Here is a 19,665-nt window from a genome sequence, read left to right as displayed (position 1 = left end):
CTGAAAAGGCACAGATGTAATTATTTTTTCCCAATTACTGGTGCAAATGACATAATTTTATGGTTCATCACTCTCGTTCTTACAAGATTTATTTTGTCTAACCTGAAAGTGTCTAAGTTGATTACTTTGCTCAGTTACTCAAATTTATTATGTTTATGACAGATTGTCAAGAATGAGTCCCTTTAAAAAAACGAGCAAAAGTTATAAATTGGAGGCCATTGATACTGGAGTTTGAACATGCTGAGGAAACAATTTATGTTTAATTGAACCATCTTATTAGTTGCTGTCACTAATGTTCCGGCTATGAAAAAGTTGGCAGTAAAATATATTTACAAGTTTCCAAGTCAATTTGTGCAATCGTGAAGTCAAGGTCTTGTTATGCCTGCGTATAAAATTGGAAATTGGTTTACGGGTTGCAACAATGTCACAATGAACTGGTGCAGTTTTTTATGAGCTTTTTTTGACGGCCATGCAGGGGTGATGATCACTGTCGGATGCAGCTACTTTCATATGGTTTGGATTGGGTGATATGTATTTTTTAAATTGTAAAAATAATGCCTTGTGTTCCATATGTGTAATCAAATGTAAATGAGTGATATTTTCTTTTATTGTAGGAATGCTGGTGGTCATTGTGCTGCTGCTGATTGCCATTGTTGTGGTTGCTGTCTGGCCAACAAGTTAATGAAACAATGCCAGCATAAAACTTCTGTCGTTAGTGAATATGGTTTGGACATTCAGACTGGAAAGTGAGCAATGGGTTCTTCCTGAGATCACTGGGATGAGATTCAAATAAGTCGTCCTAACGAAGCAATAGAATATGTTTTAATGTGTTAAATGTGCTGTTCTACTGTTAGCTGACAATTGGATGAATCAAAATCAAAACAAAACTCATTAATTTTGTTTACTACAGTACGATTTCTATTTCCGATTTCATTTTCTGCCTTAAATTCAAAAATGAGGGTTGTAATTCCGAGTGCTGGATAATGCAACATCTGCGGCTTATACCTAACAGCATCTCAGTTAGCTTATAGCTCTGAGCATTTGCCCCTCAAAGTTCCTCAATCTGCATGTACATATACTTTTCTCTTAAAAAGATTGAGGAACACTCCAAACACTCCAAATTTCAGCAGTTTATATTTTGGTTTAACTTCAACAAGGGAAACATTGTATAGAGGTTAATTGCAGAAGATTGTTTTACATTTTAGACTAAATGAACAATGCTCAAAGCTGTTTTGTTACTTCTGTTCTCCCATTCTTTCTGCTGAATTTCTGATTATAATTTTATTTTTGTTTAAATAAGGTGGACATGGTCATTTAAAATCCACAAACAGCCTTGTTCAATAGGCAGCTTCTACTGCCTCACACTATTACTCCGCTTTCCCATGGAAAATGCTTTTCTCATTTGCTTGCGGGGTCAGTGAAGGGGCTATTGGTCGGGCACAGGGAGTGTGTGCTATCTCACTGCCTGTAAACAGTGTTACTGTTCACACGCCTTCATGAAATTGAAACTTGGAACAAATTGCTTTCAGTGTGGAAATTCCAATCTAGCAGAACCTAATTACCAACCAATTCTCTAGAATTTGGTGTCTTTTTATTGTGTTCACTTACATTATTATGCATACAATTTTTATAAGCATTTAGTAAAAGTATTTGCAATATTGGTCAATAAATAAATATTTTTCAAATATTTTTACTCTCTGTCTTTTATATATAGTTGATCATTTTCTTTGCCATATTATTCAAATTCAAGATTTGCAGAACAGCAGTTTTAACTCTTTGATTAAAATCCTTATTTTCTTTGTGTGTGTTGTAAAAGACAATTTATTATCATATTGTCAAAGATACTGGGGCCACCCATTTATCTGCATGCCATTTTTGAGATTCTTCGCTTCCTGCTAGGGCGCATGATTTTTGATAAAAGGGACTTTGGTGACATTCGCGAAACTCTTTTTGTTCGAAGCTGACCCAGACAGTGTCCAGAAATTCTTGCCGGGCAAAGCAAACGTTCATCTGTTTTCCTAAATTAAGGGCAGCGATGTGAATTTAAGGTGGTCTCAGAAGTTTGTCCCATCTGTTTACCTATTTAAGAGCTTTCCAGAATATGTTACAAAAGACCAACCAGCACCTATGAACTGAACCAGATTCTGCTCCCACACGCACGCCTCCTTTGGGCTTTCTGAAATAAACGGGGGACGGGGAGTAATAATCATCCTTGCAAAATACGAACGGATAGCAACAGTGTATGATTTATCAGGGAGTAAATTTTAAATGAGGTTAAGGCAGCCTGATTAAATCAGTTCAATTACAACAAACCCACTTGCTTCATTTTAATTTGCTGCTTGTTTTCATTGTTATAATACAGATATGAATATATTTATTTACATAAGTTGCATGAAATCAGCAATAAGTTAGTTCAGTAATAAAAATGTAATTACATAATAGTAGTTCCTTTCTTCTGCTGTGCCAATCTGACCACCATCACTGAACTGGGGTCATTCATTGACTCTTCTTCACGTTGGAACACTTTGAGCAATTTGCGTAGATGGCAAAATAGTTTAGCAGTTACACGGGTGGCTTTTTAGACATGCAATCCTTTAGAATAAAGTACGATTCGTACAGTGCAGAAGGAGGCCTTTTGGCCCATCGGTTCTACCCTGGCCCTTCACCCTACCTAGGCCCAATCACCCACTCCTAACCCTACGTAACCCTACCAAACCTTTTGGGGGCAATATTAGCATGGCCAATTCACCTAAATGGCACATCTTTGGACTGTGGGAGGAAACCGGAGAACCCGGAGGAAACCCAAGCAGACATGAGGAGTAAGTGCAAACTCCACATAGACAATCACCCAAGGTCAGAATCAAACCTGGGTCCGTGGTGCTGTGTGGTGCTTGCCACGGTGCCGCCTTTGATTCTTGGCATTGGGTGAAAAGCACGCATTTGTTAAATAATTTGAAAGCTATAAGAAGCTTAACTGAAAATATTGTGGAACCTGTCAAATTGCTTTCCTGTCCATTATCGTATTGAAAGTTTCTCAAAATGGAGATAATCCCTACCCCATAGGGATGAGTTAGATACCCCATAAACGGGCTTTTAAAAAAAAAAACATTTTGCCTGTTTCAATTACGACAGTCACTCCCTTTTGTGAGGCTAATAATACCCTTACAAAATAATTTCTGAAAATCTGTTGCCGTTGTTACCACATGCAGTCACCAGAGAACAATTAGTATACTAACAATCATCTGAAAATCAGGTGACACCCTGTAAAACTACAATGTAAATTAAATATTTCAGCAAGTATTAGTTAATTAGATTTGCTGAGATCAATAATTAAGCTGACATAATAGAAAGTTCCATATCGGAATTTTTGTACAGTCCCCGACTTTTTCAACAGTTTTTCATATGTGAAATGAGTTCTGCTCCAAATTATTTAATCTGGTTTTTTCCCCCTTTTTTTGCAAGGTTTGTGAGAATATGACCATATAAATTGAGAATAAAGTTAAAATCTTACATATTTTACCAAGATGTGCTCAGTAAAAAATTTTTTTTTTTCAAAAATTCATTTTTTCCAATTAAGGGGCAATTTAGCATGGCAAATCCACCTACCCTGCACATCTTTGGATTGTGGGGGCGAAACCCACGCAAACACGAGGATAATGTGGTGCTCAATAAAATTACCAAAACTAATTGGCTTAGTGGTTTTATCTAAAAGAAACCGAGGTGGCACAGTGGCTATCATTGCTGCCTCACAACGCCAGGGACCCAGGTTCAATTCAGGCCTCGGGTGACTGCGCGGAGTTTGCACTTTCTCCCTGTGTCTGCGTAGGTTTCCTCCAGGTGCTCTGGTTTTCTCCCACTGTCCAAAGATGTGCAGATTAGGTGGATTGACCATGATCAATTGTCCTTTAGTGTCCAAAAGGTTAGGATAGGTGGGGTTATGGGGATAGGATGGGGGCCTGACCCTAGGTGGGGTCGGTGCATACCTGATGGGCTGAATGGCCTCATTCTGCATTGCAGTGATTCTATGATTCGAAGAATAAATTGTATGCAAGTCAGATTATACACTCAGCCTTTTTGTCCCCTTGGTTGAATGTTATCATGTGAAGCTGAATAGACCATGAATACAAAAATTAAAAGAAGTTCCAAATAATTGTCCTATGTTTTCAAATTTTATAACCTCACTAATTTTATTGCAAGTTGGGCATCACCAGGACATTTTTAAAGTGCATCCTTCTAATTTTGTTTCCTCTAAATGACCTATTCTGGAAGGCAACAACTCGTGCTAGAGCTCCATGGACAATGGTGGCTCTCCAGTAGCTTGGCCAAATAGCTATTGATATTGTGCAAGGCTGGATACCGAAGACTGAAAGGAAGAATTGTTGTGGTCACAGTTTGTAGCAACATAGTAACCATGTCCTGTTTGAGTGCTGTCATGATGTCATTGTACAAAGCAAACAAAACAAATTCTCCCCCCAAAGTGTTAACTGTTTTTTGAGAGGGCAGCGTGGTGGCGCAATGGTTTATAGAACATAGAAAAATAGAGCACAGAACAGGCCCTTCGGCCCACGATGTTGTGCCGAACCTTTGTCCTAGATTAATCATAGATTATCATTGAATTTACAGTGCAGAAAGAGGCCATTCGGCCCATTGAGTCTGCACCGGCTCTTGGAATGAGCACCCTACCCAAAGTCAACACCTCCCAATTTTGGACACTCAGGGCAATTTATCATGGCCAATCCACCTAACCTGCACATCTTTGGACTGTGGGAGGAAACCGGAGCACCCGGAGGAAACCCACGCAGACATGGGGAGGTTGTGCAGACTCCACACAGACAGTGACCCAAGCCGGAATCGAACCTGGGACCCTGGAGCTGTGAAGCAATTGTGCTATCCACAATGCCACCGTGCTGCCCTTAAGAACAAATAAATCTACACTATATCATTTTAGCGTAATCCATGTACCTATCCAATAGCTGCTTGAAGGTCCCTAAAGTTTCCGACTCAACTACTTCCACAGGCAGTGAATTCCATGCCCCCACTACTCTCTGGGTAAAGAACCTACCTCTGACATCCCCCCCTATATCTTCCACCATTCACCTTAAACTTATGTCCCCTTGTAATGGTTCGTTCCATCCGGGGAAAAAGTCTCTGACTGTCTATCTATTCCCCTGATCATCTTATAAACCTCTTATCAAGTCACCCCTCATCCTTCTCCGTTCTAATGAGAAAAGGCCTAGCACCCCCAACCTTTCCTCGTAAGACCTACTCTCCATTCCAGGCAACATCCTGGTAAATCTCCTTTGCACCATTTCCAAAGCTTCCACATCCTTCCTAAAATGAGGCGACCAGACTGTACACAGTACTCCAAATGTGGCCTTACCAAAGTTTTGTACAGCTGCATCATCACCTCATGGCTCTTAAATTAAATCCCTCTGTTAATGAACACTAGCACACCATAGGCCGTCTTCACAGCTCAATCCACTTGAGTGGCAACTTTCAAAGATGTATGAACATAGACCCCAAGATCTCGCTGCTCCTCCACATTGCCAAGAACTCTACCGTTAACCCTGTATTCCGCATTCATATTTGTCCTTCCAAAATGGACAACCTCACACTTTTCAGGGTTAAACTCCATCTGCCACTTCTCAGCCCAGCTCTGCATCCTATCTATGTCTCTTTGCAGCCGACAACAGCCCTCCTCACTATCCACAACTCCACCAATCTTCATATCGCCTGCAAATTTACTGACCCACCCTTCAACTCCCTCATCCAAGTCATTAATGAAAATCACAAACAGCAGAGGACCCAGAACTGATCCCTGCGGTATGCCACTGTAACTGGGATCCAGGCTGAATATTTGCCATCCACCACCACTCTCTGACTTCTATCGGTTAGCCAGTTCGTTTTGCAACTGGCCAAATTTCCCACTATCACATGCCTCCTTACTTTCTGTAGAAGCCTACCATGGGGAACCTTATCAAATGCCTTACTAAAATCCATGTACACTACATCCACTGCTTTACCTTCATCCACATGCTTGGCCACCTCCTCAAAGAATTCAATAAGACTTGTAAGGCAAGACCTACCCCTCACAAATCCGTGCTGCACTGATGCCTCACGGCGCCGAGGTCCCAGGTTCAATCCCTGCCTTGGGTTACTGTCTGTGTGGAGTTTGCACATTTTCCTCGTGTTTGCATGGGTTTCGCTCCCACAACTCAAAGATGTGCAGGGTAGCTGGATTGGCTGCACAAAATTGCCCCTTGGAAAAAATGAATTGGGTACTCTAAAATTTTTTTTTTTTAACTTTTTTGATCATGTGGACCATGACAGCCCAATCTAGCCCACACACATGCCTTTCCAATAGGGGCCACTGGATGTCAACAACATAAACTTCATCACCAAGAACCACCATTTGTATGGAACTTTCAATGTAGAAAAAGTTCTGCAGCACTTCATAGAAGCATGAAGAAAAAAATAGATGCTAAGCCAAAGAAAGGAGGGGTGTCCAAAATCTTAGTCAATCTGAAGGACTATCTCAAAGGATGATGGGAAATGGAAGGTTTAGGGAGGAAATTGTGGCGTGTGAGGCCCAGGCAGTTATAAAGGCCAAAATGCCTCAAATAGTAAAATGTCAGCTGTACAATTTTACTTGTGTCATATATTTTGTAAAGTAATGGATTTTGCAGGATTAGTTGAATTCTGTAGTGGAATTTTAGGACTCAAGTGATGTTTTATAAGCCATTCCGAATTCTTTTTCAGATCTCTTAATTTATTCCCAATTCTCTTCCTATTTTCGACTTTCATTGCAGGCATTAACGTTTTCTGGGATATGGCGCCTGGGACCCCTGGAATCTCAACTGGCCCCTTTCAACTTGTGAACTCGTCAGTGGGCTATTTGGTTTTGAAGCAGTTTTCCCAGCTGAAAACAGCTAACTCCCCTCAGACCAGCAATTGAAACCAGAGGGGTTTTTTTTCACCTGTGAATCCACCTTTAGGTGGCAGTTTTATTAGTGTACAACCGTTTGACTTCCCATCTTCTATTAATCTACATACATCCCTAGGTGTAAAAGCAGTAATTATAGGCCAAGCCATATCTGCCATAGTCCTGTGTATCTCTCAACAGAACAGATACACATAGTCCTGTGTATCTCCCAAAAAATCGCTTCCAATTAATATTTATTTCTAATAATACTGACGGGTTATTTACCTTTTCATAGAATCCCTGCAGTGCAGAAGTAAGCCATTTGGCCCATCGAGTCTGCACCGACCCTCTGAAAGAGTACTCCACCATATCCCAAAAAACGCTTAACCTCACCTATACATCACTGGACACTAGGGCAACTTAGCATGGCCAATCCACCTAACCTGTACATTTTTGGACTGGAAGGAAACCGGAGCTCCCGGTTGAAACCCACGCAGACATGGGGAGAACGTACAAACTCCACTCAGTCACCCGAAGCCAGACTTGAACCCGGGTCCCTGGCGCTGTGAGGCAGCAGTGTTAACCACTGTGCCCTTTAATATCACAATTTGACCCAGGTAACATTTGTGCTCAATGTTTCTTTTGGATTTTATCAAAGGCAAATACCTGTAAATTCTGTCTAGTACTGTCCTTTATGAATTGCATAGGAATGTGTTACAGGACAACAACACATCTCTGGGTTGAGACAGTATTCGTGAATTACTCAAGCTGCACTTATGTCTTTGATGTCATTTGAATCTTTTCACGTATCACTGCCATTTAACACACTCTGGAGTATCAGTTGTCTTATGCACATAGCACAGAGAGAATTTTAACCTTTCAAAAGACGTAGATTGTGCAGCTTGGTCCTGTTGCTCACAGGATTCCATTTCTTTCACTTTTTCAGTGTGGTTTGCATCCTTTGTATGTCCAGAATTCACATCGAGAATAATCCACAACAAGTACTATGTGGTATTGTTTATGAGACTTTATTCAACTGAATTCTGAATTTAATTCTATCAAATGTGGGTGTTCAGCAGTTATAGTACATGTTCACATCTGGTTCAATTACAGCCATCTAACAACCAAAAAAAATCCACAAATTTTATGTGTAATTAAATATATTCATATATAATAATGATAATATATTAGTATGCATTGTAGGAAAACATTGCAAACTATGCAATGACCATAACTAAACAACATTTACAGTTCAACTTATTAACAGGTAAAAGCAGAGCCCGACAGGTCTGTGTAACAGGGGAAAAAGTCAGAATAAAGTCTAAGTTAGCTGGAGTATGGCTGAACTGATAAAGTCTTTATCCAGAACTACATTACATCAATATAAACACACTTCCAATTATGTCAGTCTTATAGTCATCATACGCTAACTGCAACTGAGGTACCTTGATGATGTTTACCCTGTTACAAAACTCGTTCATTTCTTCAGTACCTCTCATTTTTTAGACTAAGAAATCATTTTTTATGCAGTATCTTAAAGTGGTAATATGTGACTGGTTTAATGTTAGTTTCTTCTACTTTATAATTTTTTTAGTCTGCTGCTGTGATTGATTAGAGAATGAGCCGTGCACACTTGTTAACAGGGTCACAGCAAAGGCAAGGGTCATATGTGCGACCTGAGTTGGTTGCTTGATGGAGATACTGATCAGCAAGGTTGAGATGTCACCTTGCCCCAATGGAACTGAAATTGGTCACTGGAACAAGCAGTAAATCATTGCCTGCAATCATCTACACAGTTGCAAAAAGATGTAGGTGTGAAGTTTACTGTGTAGGTGATGGATATGAACCAACAGGCCTGTCGGGTGTGGGAAGAGGAATCGGGCACGTCCCCTAGTTTGTAGTTTTAATGAAAAAGTTATATTTCCAGTCGAGAGTATTTTCAAATCTATCCAAGGCTTTTGACGAAGTACTAACTATACAAAAAGAAACTTCAATGAATTTGACTATATGTTAAGGTTTTGAAGAGGGATACAAGAACCAAGTGTCAGTGAATTTACTTTTTGTTCTGTTGTGCGGTGATACTGTGAACCTGTAACAGAATTCATTTGAAAAGAAAATATAGCTTTATTTCAGTAGCTTTATACTGAAAGGGTTTTTTTTCTATTTAAAGATTTTTTTTAGCATTAATTTGATTTGAAGCTGTTTTGCTGCCAGTCTTCTTGCAGATCGTGAGTGAATTCAACTTATCACAATTCACCTAAAAATAGGTGCTCAACAAGGCTTGGAGAATTTATCAGAGGGGCGTAATCCTTTAATCGTGGGAGCAGAATGTTGTATCCTGTATAATGAGCGGAGTAATCACCAGCTGAGAATTGAGAAAAACACCAGTGAACTTAACAAGTGTGAGATGAATATCAGTATGAAGTGAAAGCAAACAAGGGTGTGGTTATGGCACTTTGAAGGCATTTAAAGTTTTTTTTTCTCTTGTCTCTGAAAATATTGTAGTACGGAATATAATTTCTACATTTGATTGCCAAAGGCTGCAGACTTGGCTGACCTGCTTGCAAAATTGCACTAAGTATTGTGCCGGATGCAAACTGGGCTGGGGAGGAAGATTCAAACTGAAACGTTTTGGGTTAACTATGCAGCGAAAAAAGTTAACAGCTTAAATTGGGAGCACACCATTCTTGGCATGACCTCCAGCAATTGTCCAATATCATCAGTTTGAGATGTTGTGCCCCTTTAACAAAATTCATACTGCTTTACGCAGAGCAACTGTGAAAGAATTTTGGTTGTGAAACAAATGTCCTTCATTTCAGGACGTTTGGAGCTGTTATGTAAAGAGTAGTCCATCCTTTTTTTTGTATTCTTGTTTATTTTTGAATTTGAAATCAGCATTAGGTGCAAACTTGGCAATTCCAAAATCCCAAACTGCTAGATGAGTTCCTTCACAAGTTCCTAATTTTATCCTAACATCGGTTCCTGCTCACAATCAAGCAGCACAGTCTCTCTTTATGCCTTCTTGCACTTGCCTTTCTTCTCCCTCTGTTGGAACTTTCGCAGCCTCCTTGCCCACGTGTCTCTCCATTGTATCACCAAGCTGGTTTTGTTCGCTACAACCCCATTCTGGTCAGGAGAGTCCTCATCGTTGCCCAAGAGGAGGTACTTCTTCCCCGTTTTTATTTTTGGGCATTTGCAGGCGACATCCTTTGAGCGCACCCAGAGGAATTGGTCACCGCGCCGTATCCGTTTCACCCCTTGCTTGTAGACTGATATGATATTCACTGTAAACTTCCACCATTCGCCAGCCTTCTCTGCCTTCAAGATGTGAGCCTGAACAGCTGCAATAACAAAGAAAGGAACAGCAGAATATTTAAGCTGTCCTACACATTAAACATTGTATCAAGCAAATTATTCACACCTCAAATGCAGCTAAAGCCTTGAGCTTTAACCCTAGTTGTTTAGATGACCACTCATTATTATCATAGTAACAGCTCCCATAGTACATGGGACAGGGAACATATAGCGAGTCTTGGTGCTGTGAAATAAATTTGACAAGGGAAACTGATTAATGTTTGACAGAGGATATAATAGAAACCAATTTTCATCCCCAGCCCAAGTGCAAGAAGTTTAATCCGACATGGTAGGGAATGACTCAATTGAAGCAGCAAAAATGCTGAAATGTAGAAGGAAAGGGGAGGAAACTGATCATACTTCAGACTATCTGCAATGCTGCTGCTCCAAAGGTTAAGAACTGTTAAAACTGGAAGTTAATTAGAAAGCCGAGAACAAGCGATTGTTTATATTTAAGAAAATTTACTGTGTGCTGTTAGTTGTCAAACAGTAGTTCATAATACGCTTACATTCCTTCAGCTGCACATGTGAGAACCATAAAGCAGATTTCAATGGCAGTTTGTCACTGTCCATGCTCTCTGCTGCCCTGGTCATTTGCCTTTGTGTCACACATTCTTACTCTCTCTGCCTGTCGTTCAGTATTCTAAAGTCGCTTTTCTTCCCTTCTGAACAATACCAGTTAAGAGTATTGCACTCACATTGAGTTACGGCAAATGAACCTTAGTATTAAATTAAAACTTTATAAATTGCCACACAGTGTTTATTGTTACTATGCAACGTTTTTAGATGTACATTGTGACTAAATTATAACTTCATAGACTGCATAGAAGCACCAAGTGTTAAGTCCGTTCTTTCCAACTGTTACAAATATTTTCTGCTATAGCATCAGCCTGGTGAGTACTTCTACCTTGTGCCGAGAATATTCATGACATCTCAATGTTCTGTGCCTTGTTTTTAATATTCTGCTCATTGAAAGATTTTCTTTTTTTTAAATATTTTATTGAAAATTTTTGGTCAACCATCACAGTACATTGTGTATCCTTTACACAATAATATAACAGTATAAATAACAATGACCTGTTTTATAAACAAAGAATAAATAATATATAACAAAAACTAAAACTAAATGGCAACTGCCTTGTCTCAGATAAACACTCTCCAAAAATATGATTTAACAGTCCAATATACAATTATTTATAGCAATGACCTATACATATTATACATATATATTAACAACCCTGAGAGTCCTTCTGGTTCCTCCCCCGCCCCCACCCCCCCCCCCCCCCCCCCCCGGGCTGCTGCTGCTGCCTTCTTTTCCATTCCCTCTATCTTTCTGTGAGGTATTCGACGAACGGTTGCCACCGCCTGGTGATCCCTTGAGCCGATCCCCTTAAGACAAACTTAATCCGTTCCAGCTTTATAAACCCTGCCATGTTATTTATCCAGGTCTCCACCCCCGGGGGCTTGGCTTCCTTCCATATCAACAGTATCCTGCGCCGGGCTACTAGGGACGCAAAGGCCAAAACATCAGCCTCTTTCGCCTCCTGCACTCCCGGCTCTTCTGCAACCCCGAATATAGCCAACCCCCAGCTTGGTTCGACCTGGACCCCCACCACCTTCGAAAGCACCTTTGTCACCCCCACCCAGAACCCCTGTAGTGCTGGACATGACCAGAACATGTGGGTGTGATTCGCTGGGCTTCTCGAGCATCTCGCACACCTATCCTCTACCCCAAAAAATTTACTGAGCCGTGCTCCAGTCATATGCGCCCTGTGTAACACCTTAAATTGAATCAGGCTTAGCCTGGCACACGAGGACGATGAGTTAACCCTACTTAGGGCATCTGCCCACAGCCCCTCCTCAATCTCCTCCCCCAGCTCTTCTTCCCATTTCCCTTTCAACTCATCTACCATAATCTCCCCCTCGTCCCTCATTTCCCTATATATATCTGACACCTTACCATCCCCCACCCATGTCTTTGAGATCACTCTGTCCTGCACCTCATGCGTCGGGAGCTGCGGGAATTCCCTCACCTGTTGCCTCGCAAAAGCCCTCAGTTGCATATACCGGAATGCATTCCCTTGGGGCAACCCATATTTCTTGGTCAGCGCTCCCAGACTTGCGAACTTCCCATCCACAAACAGATCTTTCAGTTGCGTTACTCCTGCTCTTTGCCATATTCCAAATCCTCCATCCATTCTACCCGGGGCAAACCTATGGTTATTTCTTATCGGGGACCCCACCAAGGCTCCCGTCTTTCCCCTATGCCGTCTCCACTGTCCCCAAATTTTCAAAGTCGCCACCACCACCGGGCTTGTGGTGTATTTCTTCGGTGAGAACGGCAATGGGGCCGTCACCATAGCTTGTAGGCTAGTCCCCCTACAGGACGCCCTCTCCAATCTCTTCCACGCCGCTCCCTCCTCTTCTCCCATCCACTTACTCACCATTGAGATATTGGCGGCCCAGTAGTACTCACTTAGGCTCGGTAGTGCCAGCCCCCCCCTATCCCTACTACGCTGTAAGAATCCCTTCCTCACTCTCGGGGTCTTCCCGGCCCACACAAAACTCATGATACTCTTTTCGATCCTTTTGAAAAAAGCCTTCGTGATCACCACCGGGAGGCACTGAAACACAAAGAGGAATCTCGGGAGGACTACCATTTTAACCGCCTGCACCCTCCCTGCCAGTGACAGGGATACCATGTCCCATCTCTTGAGGTCCTCCTCCATTTGTTCCACCAATCGCGTTAAATTTAACCTATGCAATGTACCCCAATTCTTGGCTATCTGGATCCCCAGGTAACGAAAGTCCCTTGTTACCTTCCTCAGCGGAAAGTCCTCTATTTCTCTGCTCTGCTCCCCTGGATGCACTACAAACAACTCACTTTTCCCCATGTTGTTTATATCCTGAGAATTCTCCAAACTCCCGAAGTGTCCGCATTATCTCTGGCATCCCCTCCGCCGGGTCCGCTACATATAACAACAAATCATCCGCATACAGAGATACCCGATGTTCTTCTCCTCCTCTAAGTACTCCCCTCCACTTCTTGGAACCCCTCAATGCTATTGCCAGGGGCTCAATCGCCAGTGCAAACAATAATGGGGACAGAGGGCATCCCTGCCTTGTCCCTCTATGGAGCCGAAAGTATGCAGATCCCCGTCCATTCGTGACCACACTCGCTACTGGGGCCCTCATTTAAAGATTTTCTGAAGCAGTTTATTTAAAATTACATTTCCAAATAATTCTGATTAATTTCTGCTGACTTTGGTTCTTCTCTGGCTGCTTCTATGGAATATTTATATCAAATAACCAACAGCAATATCTTCATTAAAGAGCTGTTCTAGAGGAGTTTCAAAACCTAAGGCTGTAGAGCAGTTAATTAAAGTGGGGACTGTAACTATCCTAATTTGCTTCAGCATTCTTCTGTTTAGTGTAGCTATTCATTCGAGACCGTTCCTGAAATGATGTCCGCATAACAATTAGAAACACTAATATTAAGGTTGTCACTTTTCCTTTTAAAGGATGGGTGTACGGGTCGGCACAGTGGCACAGTAGTTAACACTGCTGGCTCACGGCGCCGAGGACCCGGGTTCAATCCCGACTCCAGGTCACTGTAATGTGTGACATTTGCACATTCTCCCCGTATCTGTGGGTCTCACCCCCACAACCCAAAGATGTGCAGGGTAGATGGATTGGCCACACTAAATTGCCCCTTAATTGGAAAAACTAATTGGGTACTCTAAATTCATGATTTTTAAAAAATTGTATACTTCATTGTATGGATTCGCTTTGCTGGTTAAACACCTTAAGCACAGAAGGTAGAATTTCATATTTTCCAATAGCTACATTATCAAGCTGTAAGGATCTTTGCTTTAAGATAATTGGAATTAGACAGCCGAGAGTACATTTACTTCTTCAAAAAAGAATTAAGGAAAAGACAAAGAAATTTGCATTGTCTTCTGTACGAATCTGCCCTAATGTCTGACATTAGAAATGTGTAGTAATAGGGCAGCACGGTGACGCAGTGGTAGCACTGCAGTCTCACGACGCCGAGGTCCCAGGTTCGATCCCGGCTCTGGGTCACTGTCCATGTGGAGTTTGCACATTCTCCCCGTGTTTGCGTGGGGTTCGCCCCCAGAACCCAAAGATGTGCCAGGTAGGTGGATTGGCCACGCTAAATTGCCCCTTAATTGGAAAAAATGGGTACTCTAAATTTTTTTAAAAATGTGTAGTAATAAAATTAAGCACTCTTCTTGAGCCAAAAATCCAGCCAAAAATCTGTGCATCTTCCTGATTGACATCCGTGACACTTAACTGTGACACCACCCATCTGTTGTTTGGGGAGTGGGCCAAGGTGTCTGGGTGCACTGTTGCCGGGCGGAGCAGCCTGATAGTCTTTTCCCAATTTCTTCTTATATTTGTTCGTATTACTGTGTACGAAGGAAATTTCCAGTCAAGATAAAAGGTGATAGGAGCAGCTCACCCCAGCATTGATTTGAGAAGTTGGTGTTGGGGAAATCCTAGTTACAGCTAGGAAGAATGGACTGCACCCAGGGGGTTAATGGTGGGAGTTTGAGATCATTCCAACTGCTTTTGTTAATTCACACCCGAATGTTTCTCTGGTGCTGTAAAAGTCTACCCCACACTAGTGTACATGCCATCCTTCTGAAAGAGTCCTGTGAGCCTTTCCACTGCTTTTAGTTATGATATGTGGCATGAAAACAGAACTGCTTCTGACTGATTCAATTGTGCCTCAGTGTTTGACTCATTGTTGTGGAAAGCAACGAGGAAGCAGCTCCTCAAACAATTGACCTTTTTCTGCTGAGAAGGAAAGGAAATCGGCCGAATGCACCAAGGAGCAGAGGAAGCTGGGAAAATGCATTTGGCAGAACTGAGCGGAAGGTAACATCTTGAAACGGCAGAGGCACTATCGTTTTCTACAAATCTGTTTGGAAAGTTCATCGATCTGTAAGTATTCAGTGTCAGGGTACAGGAATGACCAGCAGTGTATTCTGCTAGGAAAACAAGAATATTTCTATCGAAAGGAAGGTTTCTAGCCATCCTTTAGAATAGTTCTTTAGGGCGGCATAGTGGGTAGCACTGCCGTCTCACGGCACCGAGGTCCCAGGTTCGATCCCAGCTCTGGGTCACTGTCCATGTGGAGTTTACACATTCTCCCCGTGTCTGGGTGAGTTTCGCCCCCACAACCCAAAGATGTGCAGGATAGGTGGGTTGGCCACGCTAAATTGCCCCTTAATTGGAAAAAAGTTGGGTACTGTAAAAAAAATTTTTTTTAAACAACAGTTCTTTAAGCTGAGTTCTTTGACACGTTGGAGGAAAGAGGTCTGATAAAAATGATGATGGAACCACCCATAATTCAAACCACACTCTTAACATTTCGATTCTGGCAGCACGATGGCACAGTGGTTAGCATTGCTGCCTCACGGTGCCGAGGTCCCAGGTTTGATACTGGCCCTGGGACACTGTCCGTGTGGAGTTTGCACATTCTCCCCGTGTTTGTGTGGGTTTTGCCCCCACAACCCAAAGATGTGCAGTGTAGGTGGATTGGCCAGGCTAAATTGGCCCTTAATTGGAAAAAATGAATTGGGTACTCTAAATTTACAAAAAAAAAACATTTTGATTCTGATAGACCACCCCTTCACTACACTCTATTATTGGAAATGGAAATTAACCACCAAATGATCACGTAGCCATTTCACAGCTATGGGGAACATTTGACGTAATTACAAATCTCACTCTATCAATAATGTAGCTCAACAGGAAATTAATTATCAGCATTCTCGGGATTCCGAATGGGAAATATAACAAGAGTTATTTTTTAAGTACATTGGAATTTGACTTAAACATGTTATTGTTTCATACATGGCTAATAGCCACTTTCAGCCCTGTGAAAAGTGCTACAATCTGGATAACTTTAAGACAATATATTATTACTGTTCCAATCTGTAGTTAAGATATTTCACATCTTACGAAGAGTCATACCTATAGTTCTGTGGAAGGTATCAAGTTTAATGAAAGACAGAAAGAATTGGTTAACAACATTGACAAAAATGGTCAATTGCAAGTGTAAAAACTTTGGTGAACTTTCAAAAAGGAATTGGATCATTATTTGAAAAGGAACAATTTGCAAGGCAATGGGGCAAAGGCAGGGGAGAGGCATGGGTGAATTGTTGCTTCAGAGCACCAGCATAGATACAATGGTCCAAATGGCCTCTTCCTGTGCTATAATCATTCTTTGTTCACAGCACAGTGGGGGATTGAGGGTGGCATGGGGGGGCAGGGAGAAATCAGAGTTTGTGGGGTTGAGGCAATGGAGGTGGGTGGTTCAGATCTTGGGAAGGGTTAAAAGTAGATCAGGAAAATGAGGACGTGAAGTAAGAATGAGATAAACAAAGCCGATGAAAAGGATAAGACTAATACAATACAGATAAGATTTTGGAAAACAGACTAATGGATCAGCTGCTGACTATTGAAGAACCAGGTGAAGCAATGCATGCTGATGTCTTTTTAAAAATTCTTTCATGGGATGTGGAGGTTCCTGGCTCGGCCAGCATTTGTTGCCCAATCCTATTTGTCTTCAAGAAGGTGGTTGCGAGCCAACTTCTTGAACCTCTACAGTCATGTGGTGTCGGTATACCCACAGTGCTCTTGGAAAGGGAGTTCCAGAATTCTGACTCTATGACAGTGAAAGAACAGCAATATAGTTCCAGAGCATGTGGCTTGAAGGGGAACTTGTTTGATATTAAGGTGCTGTCAGGTCTAACATTTCACATTGATGACCAGTTTTTTTTTCTTTCATCTCAAACACTGCCTGCTTTATTGTTTCAGACATTTTCTATGCAAATATTGTATTCAAAATTAACATTGTGCTGATTAATATGCATTACTTTGAATTTACCAAGAAAATTAAGATCCAAATTATCAAGACTTATTCTAAAGGATAATTTAAAAACACGTTTGCAGAAATTCTCTTGTTTATTTCTTACCGGGAAAGGCAGCCTAATTTACATTCAAAAATCATTGCAGTGGCTCTTTATGTTTGCAGCATTGTTCAGTTTATTTCGAGTCAAGTTTATTTCGAGTCAAGTCCTTTACTTAGCTGCTTCTTCTTGCATACCTTTGGGGGGGGGGGTCACGTGATGTGAGCGCGGGAGTGGCTGCGTTTCATGAGCTCTGGTTCTACTCATTTTCCAATTCTTTATTTTATCCTAATGCACATTCCATTATCGTTTTGGGGATCAAGGAGCTGAGTTGAATCAGGCAGAATCCTCCTTTGAAGTGGTCCGACGTGGCTGGGGTGAGGCCCAGCTTTCACTGGCAGTTTTGCTGGTGAGCAGGCCCACGCCTCGGCAGTGCTGTTTGCATCGAGATGATGGCTGCCATTGCGAATGAGGTTTTGGGAGATGATCTCGGCTCCGTGGTGCAGGTCTTTGGTGCTGACTTTGATGAACTGTGACGTATCCTTGGGAGAATGGTGGAAACCCAGATGCGAATCATGGTATTTGATAGAGCAATTTCCCTGGTCGGGCCCGCCCTTCATGTCGTAGAAATCCTGCTGCATGTGTGTCTTCTATCCTGACTGACTTGGAAAGTGGAGGCTGGACAAGGAGTGTCCGTGAGCCTGGTCTCTTGTAAAATGTGGGAGGTAAGTTCCCAATTGAGCTTGAAATTTGGCTGCCATGCTTTAGCAATCTCGATTTGGAGACTGGCCGCGTCAAGTTCAACGGAGCACATTGTATCCAGTCTTTGAGGCCTGGGGCTGGGTGATCTTATGTTATCCTGTTCATGATACTCGTCATGAGTGTCTGAAGGTGCCTGGTCATGTTGAGTTATTTCTCTCTCTCTCTCTCCCCCCCCCCCCCCCCCCCCCCCCCCGGCTGGGGCCTAGGTTCCTAGTTGTCCAGCGTCGGGACACTGACATGGCGGCGATGAAGGTGCTTCATTCATTCGATGGAATTTTTGAGACATCCTGACGGTTGTTTGTAGATCCTGTCGCGCTTTCTAAGCAACACAAATGGTGTTATTATCCTGCAGTTCAGCAATAATCATGGACTTTGCCCCCTTGTAATAATGCTGTTGATTTCTGGTTGTTGTCTTTTCTCCTAGCAAGGTTGTTCAAGGTCTGAGCATGAGGGTGGGTTGCCTTTTATCCTGTTTTAGCAGAAGCCGTATTAAGTCAGTAATGTGATATGTGGTTTGTGCACTGATATGTGGTTTGTGTCGTGTTGCTCCTGGTTTTTTTATGTGCTGTAATCCTTTCAGTCATGAGAGGGGAGTGCATTTTAGACACTTCTTATCTCGTTTATAATGAAGATGAGTGGAGCCACGGGAGGGGGTGGGGGGGGGGGGGGGGGGTGCGGGGATGGAGATGGTTGCTATGGAGGTGGGTGAGAGGATTAGTTAAGTCCTCACTAGGATTGTGGATGTCCCCCTGATATAGCTAATTATTTCGGGTATTTTTTTTCCTTTTTATGTTGCTTTGAATTTTGAGAGTCCGTGTTTATCGATTTTGAAAGCCTGGGCAGATCATGTATCCTGGAGAGGACTGAGTTCCTCCATATACTTCCTTGGGGTTGGCGTTTTTTAAAGTTATGTGAGTTGGGGAAAACAAATAGGGTTGCACACCGGGGTGGAATTGGTTAATCCTTGTTCAAATTGTTGTAGTGACAGTCTGTATGCTGTGCCTGTGCATTGTTGGAATCGTTCTTCGGTTTGGGGGTAGACGTGAAGGGGACGCGAGGCGCCCTCCTCCAAGTGGTCTTTTAACGTGGTTTCCTAAATGCCTTCTTCATTGTGGTTGGGTCTTCCATGGGGAAGCAGTGTTTCTTTCCCTGTTGAGGCAGTGATGTCATGTCCCCTAGCATCCTCTTTACAATGGCATACAGTGCTGGTCTGTGGGTAACGTTCCTGGGTTAGCTCAGGCGTTCCTCATTACGGGGGTTCTTCACCCAATTATTGGGTGTCTTGACGATTCTTCTTCTCTTTGATGGTGGCGTCTCCCCTGTTGAAGCTGGTGTAATTTTTCTAGCATTAGTGGGGTTGGGGCACTGCACCGGGTGTGGTCGGTGAAGTGCAGGGCCAGAGAATGATAGGTCTTGGTGTGTGCTGGATATCCTGGGGGCACTGACTCCTGTGTGTCAGAGTGTGCTTGACGAGGCCAAGTCCGGGTCTGTGGTTGGTATCCTGTTGATCCCTCACGCTTAAGTCAGGCCTTCTCGAGGGCACTTATTAGGGACTCCTGAAAGACTTTTTTCTTTTAATGTGTCAGAATATCCTTGGTTGCCAGACTCCTTTGTGCATGCGGGCCTGGGGTTGAGCCATGTCCTGTACCATGGTTGATATCCTGTTGCCCTATCTAGATCTTGCAC

At 42.4% G+C, this 19,665-nt stretch overlaps 2 protein-coding genes across 7 annotated transcripts in view; one reads left to right on the top strand and one right to left on the bottom strand.

Moving 5' to 3' along the window:
- Positions 1–1,687, top strand: part of stx8 (syntaxin 8) — a 177,413-nt gene extending 175,726 nt beyond the window's left edge. The window contains exon 8 of the mRNA XM_072483332.1: positions 615–1,687. Coding sequence (XP_072339433.1) covers positions 615–682 — 68 coding nt within the window. The 3' untranslated portion in view covers positions 683–1,687. The remainder of the gene's footprint in view (positions 1–614) is intronic.
- Positions 1,688–7,934: 6,247 nt separating this feature from the next.
- LOC140395496 (netrin-1) overlaps positions 7,935–19,665 on the bottom strand; it is a 266,763-nt gene continuing 255,032 nt past the window's right edge. For all 6 annotated transcript variants that reach the window (XM_072483325.1, XM_072483328.1, XM_072483329.1 and 3 more), the window contains exon 7: positions 7,935–10,263. In XM_072483325.1, the coding sequence (XP_072339426.1) occupies positions 9,935–10,263 (329 nt within the window). In that variant the 3' untranslated portion in view covers positions 7,935–9,934. The remainder of the gene's footprint in view (positions 10,264–19,665) is intronic.

The sequence above is a fragment of the Scyliorhinus torazame genome, chromosome 18, assembly GCF_047496885.1.
Source record: "Scyliorhinus torazame isolate Kashiwa2021f chromosome 18, sScyTor2.1, whole genome shotgun sequence".
NCBI lineage: Eukaryota > Metazoa > Chordata > Chondrichthyes > Carcharhiniformes > Scyliorhinidae > Scyliorhinus > Scyliorhinus torazame.
Note: the sequence above shows the minus strand (reverse complement) of the source record. Positions and strands in the feature narration are given on the sequence as shown.